General features: G+C 36.6%; 2 protein-coding genes across 2 annotated transcripts in view; both read right to left on the reverse strand.

Moving 5' to 3' along the window:
* Positions 1–4119: 4119 nt before the first annotated feature.
* Positions 4120–8722, reverse strand: LOC107704164 (serine/threonine-protein kinase PLK2-like). The gene is made up of 14 exons (XM_016507032.1): positions 8512–8722; positions 8113–8220; positions 7911–8027; positions 7694–7823; positions 7278–7461; positions 6992–7190; positions 6746–6893; positions 6569–6663; positions 6352–6487; positions 6175–6255; positions 5932–6091; positions 5712–5841; positions 5091–5201; positions 4120–4991 (listed from the first exon to the last, which is right to left on the reverse strand). The coding sequence occupies exons 1-14, from the start codon at positions 8719–8721 to the stop codon at positions 4800–4802; spliced, it is 2001 nt and encodes a 666-aa protein (XP_016362518.1). The 5' UTR covers position 8722; the 3' UTR covers positions 4120–4799.
* Positions 8723–11021: 2299 nt separating this feature from the next.
* LOC107704110 (protein FAM173B-like) overlaps positions 11022–11472 on the reverse strand; it is a 1788-nt gene continuing 1337 nt past the window's right edge. The window contains exon 5 of the mRNA XM_016506964.1: positions 11022–11310. Coding sequence (XP_016362450.1) covers positions 11104–11310 — 207 coding nt within the window. The 3' untranslated portion in view covers positions 11022–11103. The remainder of the gene's footprint in view (positions 11311–11472) is intronic.

The raw sequence follows: 11472 nt of genomic DNA on the forward strand, positions 1-11472 counted from the left end.
ATCCTGTTCAGACACGTCAATTAAAGGCTGGAGTCGATGCATTAGCCCTAAAAGCATCTCAGATTACTCTGCGTGCAGTTGCGCTTTCCATTCAAGATGGAAAAATCTGCATGTGTTGTGGTGCAGAGCTGATGTGTTGAGGTCTTGCATGGACAACAGATTCAGACAAGGACAAGTACATGAGAAACTGGGGCAAATGAGTGATGTGTCCGTGTAATGTAGGACACTTGGACGCACTACTGAACACTGCAAAAAATGCTTTTCTAGCTTAAATTTTTTTGTCTTGTTTCCAGCCAAAACATCTAAAAAATATTAAATCAAGCAGGATTTTCTAGAGAAGTAAAAATTATTGTCTTCAGAAAAAACAAGCCAAAATTAAGTGAGTTTTTGCTTGAAACAAGCAAAATAATCTGCCAATGGGGTAAGAAAAATAATCTTGTGTTCTGTTTGAAATAAGATTATTTTTCTTACCCCATTGGCAGATTATTTTGCTTGTTTCAAGCAATAACTCACTTAATTTTGACTTGTTTTTTTTCTGAAAACAAGACCATATTTTTTGGAATTTTTAGATGTTTTGGCTGGAAACAAGATAAAAAAATCTAAGCTAGAAAAGCATTTTTTGCAGTGAAGGTTGCTGGATTTGCCAGCAGATGGGTGTTAAGTAATCGGGCGTGATTCATTGTCTTCACATGTTGTTTGCCATCTCTTGAAATATAACATGGAAGAACTGTATCCTCATTTACAACACAATTCACTTGTTTAGATCAGGATGCGCTTCCTGTGACATGCATTATGAACTGGTTTAGCCGAATGGATTGTTATTATGCATATACAGATATGATTGTACTTCATGTTTACAGTGTAAAGTTGTGGCTTAGATCCCTCAGAGTGAAACATGTGTTGACTGTTCATGCTGGAATGAAAGACATGAACCACATGAACACTACTTGATGTAAGTATGTCTCGAGGTATTTGAGGTCTATAATGACATTGTGGAAAACATGCCATATGCAGTAGCTCATAACCACTTATTGTAATAAATTTGTGCTTTGCTTTCTTTGTCCACACCTAAAGATGCAATTCGGCAAACAGTTCCAGAAATTATATCTAATTATATCAGCAGCACTTCAGAGGGACTTCATTAAGAGAATTAGCACAGAGCATTTTCATTACAAGAATGAGCTCTGGTTTGCAGCTATACTTTACAGTTTTGATGTCAACAGATTTAAACCAGGATTGCTAAGCGTTTTCTTTTGTCTTGAAAATGCCAAAATAAGTCCTTTGTGTTCTGTGATTTGCTGTTTTGAAGCATCAGTCATTTATTATTATTATTATTATTATTACTTTTATTGTTGTTACTGTTATTAATGATAATGATGATTACATTAAAATAACAACAATAGTTATTATTATTCAAACAATTTATTACATTAACATTATTATTTGTATTGATTATTATTGTTGTTGTGTTATTTCATTATATTTAAATATTTTGTTCATATTTTTAAATATTAATTTATAACATTTTCTTTCATTTTAAATGAATTTTTATTTTATAACTTTTTTATTCAGAGATCTAGTCATTTGTTTTACTATATTAAAGTATAAGTAATTTATTATTATTAATATTATTATTATTGCTGCTGCTGTTGTTGTCATTAATGATTATAATAAATTAAAATAATTAATTATTAATCATTATTATTATTCAAATAATTTATAAACATTATTATTTATTCTTGTTCTTCTTATTATTCTTATTCTTATTGTTATTTATTATTGTTGTTGCTGTTGTTACTTCTATTTTATTTAACTATATATTATTTTCATATTTTAAAATATCAAATTATTTATTTAATTTTGTATTACCTTTTTTACTCAAAGATCCAGTCATTTACTTTACAATATTAAAGCATCGGTAAAAAATTATTAAAAATGTATTGTTGTTAATGATATTATTATTATTAATACATTTATTTATTAATTCATTCAAATTTCTTTGCTAACTTTTCTTTTATTACTTTATTACTCAGAGATCCAGTCATTTGTTCATGTGTGCTGAAGGTCTGTGTAACTGCACAGATAATTGTACTGGTCAATATCGGGGGCCGTGTATGTGTTATGTAACTCAAAAGTGTTATTTTGTGAATTCCGCCTATTAAGTAATCTGGCATTGACTCAGAGAAGACAAAATGGCCTACATTTCAAAGTGACAGATGATGCTAGAAAGAGACACCAAGCGGCCAACTGTAGGGCTATACTGATCTTGGACAACAAATGCGTCTCTGTTCCTAGAATCTTTCCTCATCAGGGCCAAGAGAGACGACATACCAGCTGGCTTGATACAGAGATGAAAAAATGAAAACTGAAGCTTGACATTTGTGACATAAAGGTCCGATGTTATTCCTTTCGCTTCTTTTTCCTTCTCGCCCCCCCCCCATCCATTAAATATATATTCACATTGACCATGTATTACATAATATGTCAGCTCTTTCAACTGTAAATAAAACTTTGATTACCGTTTTCAAAATGAGATTTGCACCATAGATTGTTGCCATGGAGACTCAGTTGTTCCAAGATGATATGTTTTTAACTTAAAAACAACTAGTTGGGTGATAGTTTCAGATATATGTTTGATATATACCATACTGATTACCATGTTCATATACAATGGTACTTTTGGGATTGTTCATTCAAAAAGGAATGCATTATTTTTATATCCATGGGGGGCATGGAAACAAAAGTGGTTTCTCAGGATGACAGCTTCAGTCACCATTCACGTTTATTACACGGAAAGATTCAGAACGGCGACTGATCTAACATCTTTAGTGCTCGACAGTCATGAGAAATGGGGTGAAAACATGGTAAAAACTGTAAGAAAATAATGCAAATAATCTTAATGATCCTATAGGTTTTGTTTTTTTGTTAACACTCTGGGGTCAATTCTCATTATTCACTAGTTGTTTATTAGCATGCATATTACTAGCGTATAGACTGTTTATTAGTACTTATAAAGCACATATTAATGCCTTATTCTGCATGACCATATTTTAGATCCCTTAATCCAACCCCATACCTAAACTTAACAACTACCTCACTAACTATTAGTAAGCAGCAAGTTGGGAGTTTATTGAGGCAAAATACGTAGTTAATAGTTAGTTAATAGTGAGAATTGGTCCTCCGAAACTAACATTTGACCATTTTTTGATGCAAAATATATATTTCTATTTTTTATTTAGATTTTGTTTTGTGAAATGTGATTTAGAAATGTCTAAGTTTTAGTGAAATTCATTCTTAAGCTGCAAGAAGCTGCATTCACATACAAATGACTGTCATTGTAAAAAAAAATCTCAACTTTTTGTGTTATTGATCATGAGATTTTGAGCTAATGCAATTGTTCACGTTATATCGAGACACCAAAATTGAAGTTATACAGGTTTGGAATGACATGAGAAGTGAGGAAATGATAGGATTTTCATGTTTGGGTGAACTGTCCCTTTAAATTGTACTAAAAAGAAGGATATTACAGTCATGGTTGTGTCCTAAACATAGTTTTCCGTGGTATTTTTTCTAAGGAATGGATTTAGTACAGCTCATAATCTAAAAAAGAAGCAGTGTGAGCCTTCTGTGTCATGTAAACCTTTCATGAGCTTTTCACTCCGTTTATCTTTATATTACGTCTAATTATAACAAATGAGTTAATTAGTGCATGATGAAAAGACCTACAATTTGTTGTTTGTCACAGTAAAAGGTGTAAAGCTTCATTATTTCTTTTCGTTTGTGACCCAAAAAGGGGTCACAAGTCTGTTCTAAATGCAAAAACTGAAATGCTATTAAGGCGTTTTAAGCACTGCATTATTAATACAGTACAAAATCAAGTCGAGTGCTGTTTTTACTCTTTTTAATGTAGTGCTTGTGAGGGCTTGACAGCGTAGTGTCTGGGCAGACAGTAGGTAGTGAAACAACACTCTCTTGTCATGTTTTTCTTCCCTTTTGTAAGCATAATGTGTGTTTTTGAAGTCGTTTCATCAAGCCCCTGGAGATTTACGTGATGAACTGCTTTGGCACTCAGATGCAGGGGTAATTGTGCTTCAAAAAAGAAACAAAATACAACACCTCCTCAATATTATTCATCTTTAATCTTCATACAAACATCAAGACAAGACAAATGCCTATTGCGGTTTTGCCACTGGCCTTGCATAATGAGTTTTATCACCACTCCCATGAATGGCCCGGGAGATCGACGTACAGTAAAAGGACAAAGCGCCAGTCACGATTATTCTGATGAACAATTAAATAACGCGTGTTCACACTAAGGTCGTCTTTATTAAATAAATAAATACTGGGTTCTTTCTGATAATAAGTTATCTCCATGGCATTGCAGGTCGTGTCCACACAGTGAAATGCAGCCGGTTCTTCTTGCAACACAGGGATGGGAAGAACCAAACGTGCAGAACTACAGCATCGGATTGTTTCACGACGCAGCCCGTGTCCTTAAGCAGGAATGTTTTCACAGTTAAACGAAATCTGCTCTCAAGAGAGCAACATCCAACCACCCTGCCTTGCTGAAACCTCCTTTCCTCAACATGAACACCTCCGTTTGGCTTCAACAGAGCAAGATTTCTGCATTAAAAAAGATCTATTTCTCACAATTTCATCCTTGCCTCTGGTCCCAGCCCAGCTCGGTTCAGTCCATTTGTAAAACTCATGATCCATGACATCTACTCCCATCTTCGACACTCCCGTCCAGCCGTAAGTAGTCCACATTCTTGTCCTTTCAAAGTATTCCAGTCTATTGTTCAGTTGCACCTCTGCAACAGCATGTTAAGTGCATAGTCCATGCGACTGCGCAGGTCCGCCGAGCAGCCGGACACGAGCAGGGTGCTGAGTCGCAGCGTGGTGGACACGCGGTCCTCGTTGATGTACGTCAGGAGGTATTCCTCGCTCTGATTGCACAGGATAATCTTGGTGTGATCGTGGTAGAAGTTGACCTGCGGGAATAGCGTGCGTTTAGCAATCAAGTAGCTTCACGTCAGCATTAAAGCATGTACATGTTCTTGCATTCTAGAAGTACAAATACGAAGTTTTACCTGGAAAGTGCCATCGTTGAAGAGCATCATGAGTGCCCGATCAGACTTGAGCCACTGAAGAAGATACAATCTGGGTTTGCCTGCATCTGTTACATTGGGTAAATCGCCTCCCTGTCGAAGAAGAGCAAGTAATAATCAGAAAATCTGACGCTATTGCTTAGTTAGGGTTTAAAAGACTTAATATTCAGTAATATTATCGATTCCACTGCACTGACACTACTGGACAAAACTTGAGCTGAATTCTGTAGAGCTGCTTGAATCGACTTTGTTTCATAATTGATGAATTTTGCAACACTGACATTGTTTTGGAACTGAATTGAATCAACATTGAACTGACTAGCTAAATAATGGCACAATTGTCTTTTGTAGAGCTGCTTATAGCTGAACTGAACTTTTGCATGAACTCTGCAGTTATTGAACTGCACTGAACTTGAATAAGGACACTACTGTCTTTTCTAGAGCTGAGAATTTCTCATATTTGAAAAAGTTTGCATCATTGATTCTATGCTTTTTCTTGTTTATTATTGCGAAGCTGATTTTAACAATCTGTATTGTATAAAGCGCTATATAAACAATGGTGACTTGACAGCATTCACATTTAAACCAAGCGAGGACACTTACGTCCATCAAATTCTCCTCCATGTAGTGGGCGAAGTATTTTAAGATGGTGACCTGGCCGACAAACTGCTCGGGGGCTTCGCTAGTGGAGAAGACTGAACATTGTCCCAGCTCTGCATAGTAATGCACCGTCCTGAAGGTCAAAAAGACATGTTAGTCCTCATGAAATCAATGATTTTTTACAACAAAAGAGCTAAAAAGACATCTGAGATCTTCAACGTACTTTTTGTCCGACAGCAGGCTCATGTGAGTGCCGTTGTTGAAGAGAACGCCAACTGTGTGATCTGACAACTGGTAGCCAAAGCCGTACTTGTTGGAATAGTCCACCCACTTAGTCACCCACTGGAAGCTGCTGTTCACGCTCTCTTTTGAAATGTTATTAGCTGTGAACGAGAGATGAAAATGGATTATTAAAAGTGACTTTGCATTTGAGAAGCAGATGGAGTTCAGATCATGAGATGCGCACCTTCCGGCATGTTCTCCAGACAGCCTCGCAGTACTCGGGCCACGGTGTCCGCGACGCTTCCCATTGTGCTGTCCTCAAGACCTGAAGACACAAAAAGCACCAAAAATCCATTAGATATCGCATTAAAACATCCATTAACATCCTTAATTTGAAAACAAAAAAAAACGTGCAACGTACATTCGCTGCTGCTACTGCAGCTCCCGAGGGTTCCTCGCACTATCATTCGAATGCTGTCTTTAATGTGTTGTTTGCTGCTGGTGTCCTTCGCCGGGACAGCTGGTTTTCCAGCAGCTGGGATGGGGGCTTTACTGTCCTGTGGGAAATTAAGGAATGTGGGGTTAGGTTACAATCTTAAACTATCTGCTCAACTCTGACGAAGGATGAAGGAGCTCACCTCAAGAGTTTGTCTACAGGGTTGAGGGCTGATTGACGTTTTCCGGAGGTCAAGGCATAGTCTGTTTATGTCTTCCTCCTCCTTAGTTGGTTTATCTGCAAGAAGCAAAATCATTATCAATCTGATTATGTATAATCCAGAAATGGTTTAGGTTAAACTTGGGGTGAAAGTGCTTACTTTGAGTCTCCAAGTACTTGGCTTTGTCCTTCTTTCCACCGAACAGGGCGGCTGCGGCTTTCTTGAAGAAGCTCTTGGCAGGGCTGGTGTGGTGAAGGTCTGGGGCCGCATTGCAGCAGTTAGCAGACAGTCTGTCTGGTGTGAAACCCTGATATAAGACGAAAAAAAACCAAGCTCAAAGCCACTGAATATTTCATTGTGTGGGAACTGGTCAAGATAGTTTCGTTTCCACAAAGAGACACACACCTGGCAGAAAAAGTCGTGGCGTAGGATATCATCGAGTTGTGGCCTATCCATTGGGTTTTTGGCCAGCATACTGCTGATGAGATGCTTGGCTTGGGCTGACAAAGACGACGGCATGGAATATCGCGCTTCCCGAATGCACCGGTACGTTTCTTTAAGGTTAGTAGTCTCAAATGGAGGTCTTCCCAAAAGCATGGTATACCTGTTTGGATGCAAATGATCCATCATAATTAAGCTTCTCCATGACATTTACATGAAATCCAAGAGAAAAGTCGGTCAATATACTTACATTACACATCCGAGCGCCCAGACGTCAGATTCACATCCGTGCCCTTGCTTGTTGAGGACTTCAGGCGACAAGTAGTTTGGTGTTCCACATATTGTTCTTCTACGGTTCTCGATCGGCTCGAGCTTTGCAGCCAAACCAAAGTCTCCAACCTTGAGCTCCATAGACTCATTGATGAAAAAGTTACCTGGGAAGAGCAACAGAATTGGGGTTTGTTACATTTACATCTATGCATTTGGCAGACAGTTTTTTAATCCAAAGTGATTTGTATTGCATTCAATGTAAATGTTTTATCAGTTCATGCATTCCCCTGGGAATCGAACCTATGACTTTGGCATTGCTGCCGCCATGTTTGAACTACAGGAAAGCTGTATTATTGGTTGTATTTTGGGGTTTGAATGTATACGCTAGCTGCTTACCTAGTTTAAGGTCTCTGTGGAGGATTTCTTGCTCGTGGAGATACTTCAACCCCGAGACGATCTGTCTTAGGTAGTACCGAACCTCTGATTCTGTAAGCACCTTTCGGGCCTTGAGAATATGTGCTAGTGACTGAAGAACAAAAGAACTGTATGTGAGCAACAATACTTCCTACAAGATCCGTTTCATCAATCGAAGAAGGACGTCGACAGCACTCACCCGTCTGCTGCAGTATTCAAGTAGAATGTAGATATTATCCTTGTCCTCGAAATGGTGGTAGAAGTGAACGATGTGTTTGTGATGCAAGGATCTGTGCAATTCGATTTCTCTGTCGATCTGTAAACCAAACGGTTGCAAGCTTAATAAACAATTCAAGAAATGCAGCCAGGAGCAAACACATGATAAAAGGAAAGCAAGTTACCTTTTCCCTTTGGTGAGGTTTGGAAACACGCATGTGTGGAATGATTTTGGCTGCATACATTTTGCCTGTGCTTAGATCTGTCAATTCATAGCATTTGGCAAAACCGCCCTGCAACAGAGAGACAGCATGCATTATAACATGCTACAAACAAACTAGTGCATTACATATAAATACAATATATTCTATTGGTAATCTCTTATTTAAATTTATGCATAACTATTTGTATTGGTTTATTGAATAGAAACATAAAATTCTAAATAAAACACTTTCAAAATACTATTGGCTTTAATATATATCATGGTATTACCATATTTCTGTTCTCTGGTATGTAAATGGTGCTCCAAAAATACTATGATATCACCATAATACTTTTTCACAAGTCAAATGTAAAATATTTACCTTGCCCAAAACTTTTCCTCTACAGTAACATTTCCCAGTGGCTGAATCCGTGATGATGCGTGACATTTCTTGCGTGGCTTGAGAATGATTGTCCTCTAATTTCCCTCGTCTGCCCTCGGTGGATCTGTGGTGTGTGTGTTCACACATCTTGCCGTTATTCACAGGCTGATGATGATGATGATGGTGTGTTATACTCCTGAGTATGTCCATGCTCGAGTCCAGACTGGGAGGAATCACCACAGAGCCTCGCTCTTATAGACGCGCGCGCCGCTCCGCCCAGTTATTTTATTCGCACTGGCGCGTCATGCTAGACTCGCGTCTCTAATCAGCGACTTGAATCGCCAAGTCAATGTTATGGTTTGCGCTTTGGCATATGGCATATTTAATTTCTGAGATTAAACAGATCTGTGAAGCACAGTTGTAATAACTTTGATCACATTACAGTTAAATGAAATGTATAACTTTAACATGGAAAAACAAAGTAAACAAATTATTTTTAATATGATTATTTTCTGATTTTTAAATTATTTATTATTATTAATCAATACTTAAAAACTCTATCTTACAATATGTATTATGTTTTATTTTTCAGATTTTGAACGCATTTTATTCACTTTATATTACTTAATCTGTCTATAAAGTATGTTAGAATATTTTGTTTCAGTAAATTTGGACATGCATGAACATGTTTTAGAGACAGTATGTTACAGTAAAGCGCTCTAGCGCCACCATGTGGTGGTTTTACACTAGTTTCACTATGGATTTGGATGTGTGGCGCATGTATGATTCATACTATGGCACTCCTTTTACACACAGACATTCAGCCAACAGATTTACAATAATATTTTATTTAGATAAATAAGAAGAAGCATTTAACCTACATAGATCATAGTATGATATTTAGAGTCTAGATGATAGAAATAAAATAAATATGCTTGTGTTTTATCATTTTCCTCACATATTTACATAATGTCATGGCTAATGCATATGTGTTGTGTTTTTTTGTCTTTATAACAGCTCATCTTCTTGTAAGATGCGCTCAGCATTTAACAGTATTACTACAGTGTTAAACATCCACGTCCATTAAACTGCTCTACCTCCTTTGTTCAAGGAGACGGCCATCAGTCCTCAGTCTTCTGCAAATTAAGGTAACAAATTTTATGCAATGCATTGCAAAGTGGTCTTTAGGAAGAGTGGGGAAATGTTTACTTTTGTTTTGGATCAGCTCAAGTGTGTTGATGCTGTTCTGTGGAATATAAAGTGAAATATAAAGTGTTTGCATGCTGAGCTCAGTTATTTATAGTTAAATTCAACAGTACACATTTATATTGGTTGCATGCAAACAATGGATATTCACAGCACAGGCTTAATAAAACACATAACAGTACAAAATAAAATGCAGATCCCATTTTTCACTTTTTTCAAGAACTATTGCTTTTCAAGTCTAGCTGATCACGTCTCATGAATTATTCATCAGAGATGTCTCTGATGCCTGGAAGGTTCTTCTATAGCAGAGTGTAAAGACATGAATGTATGGAAGAGTGAGGAGCTTGTGTTTGCAGGGGTAGTTGGTGGACATTGCATAAAAACATAAGCTTGTATTTTCCAGCCAACAGCATCAGCTTTGCATAGTTGAGGGTAATACTGCAGACAGTGTGATGATAAGTATGTAAACGTGACAGATCTAATAGCTCATTCTGGGTACCCAAGTCATACAAGGCAACTTCTCATGTGGCTGTGAGGGAGATTAGGAGACAAACGATGCATCAGAAGATTGGATGTTTATGCATTATATCCCTAATAACCATCCTAACTGTATGTAAGATAACATTCTCAAGACTGTTTCATTCATGCTCCTTTACTGAATTTGAATATAACAGACATACAGTGAAGTGCAGAAGTCTGAGACCATGTTGAAAATCTTAGATTGTTTTTCATTTAAGCCTTGAAATAAAGCTTTAAGATTTTTATGCCAAAATAAAGGACTAGTTCAGATTCAGTACAGTACACAAATCAAATGTAAGTTAATGAGTGGTTGATTATGTGACTCTTTGTACAGACAGAAAAATGTGAAATTCAAGATGCTTTTTGGATCATCACAAATCCAGTATTATTTTTAGTATTTTAAATATGTCTGTATAGTTTTTGTTCATTTTATTGGTTAAATTAATTATTAATTTTATTTATTAAAATATATATTTTTTATATTTTTGTTCATGTTTATTTTATTTGAAGTTTTTTGTTTGTTAACTATAATAATCAATATTTTAGTTTAACTTCTAACTCAAATTATAGGTTGATGATATAATAATAATTTTAAAAAAAAAGTAAAATAGAAGCATTTTCATTAGTGATCTCAGACTTTTTAGACCCCAATGTAAATTGCATGTCCAATACAAGGCAGGACAATTTATTTAGCATCACACATCCAATATTGCAGCTTGCTTTGGAATAGGATTTGGAAATTCATTGTTTTGCCAGTCACACAGAAACAATAATCATCTGTTATGTAAAGCTTTTATAAAATGCAAAATATCTTGATTTCTGAGTTGCATGTGGCTTGTTTGTTGTTGACCATTGAGAATCAACTGCTCACTGGTGACCAGTAGGCTGGTTCAGGCCTGTGATTGGTGACGTTCTGGATGGTTCTCTAGCAGTGTGCACATCATAAACCCAGACCTGGTTTAATCCAGATTCAGCAGTGCAGCTGTGGGGCCAGTGAGGAAAAGGGAAACGGCACACAATGACTCTGGCATCCTCAGGAAGTTCCTTTAACAACTTCTCTTCCAGAACCCCCATCTGCCACATGAACACATAAATCATCATTAAACATCTTCAAACCTCATATGAGGTATTCATATGATGTTTTGCTAACATTTAGGGTTTATTATAGTTAACTAAAACTAAAACCATAAAAAACATTTTCCTTACTTGAAATAAACATTAACTGAAATAAAATGT

The sequence above is a fragment of the Sinocyclocheilus anshuiensis genome, unplaced genomic scaffold (assembly GCF_001515605.1).
Source record: "Sinocyclocheilus anshuiensis isolate Anshui unplaced genomic scaffold, SAMN03320099.WGS_v1.1 scaffold690, whole genome shotgun sequence".
NCBI classification, from domain to species: Eukaryota; Metazoa; Chordata; class Actinopteri; order Cypriniformes; family Cyprinidae; genus Sinocyclocheilus; species Sinocyclocheilus anshuiensis.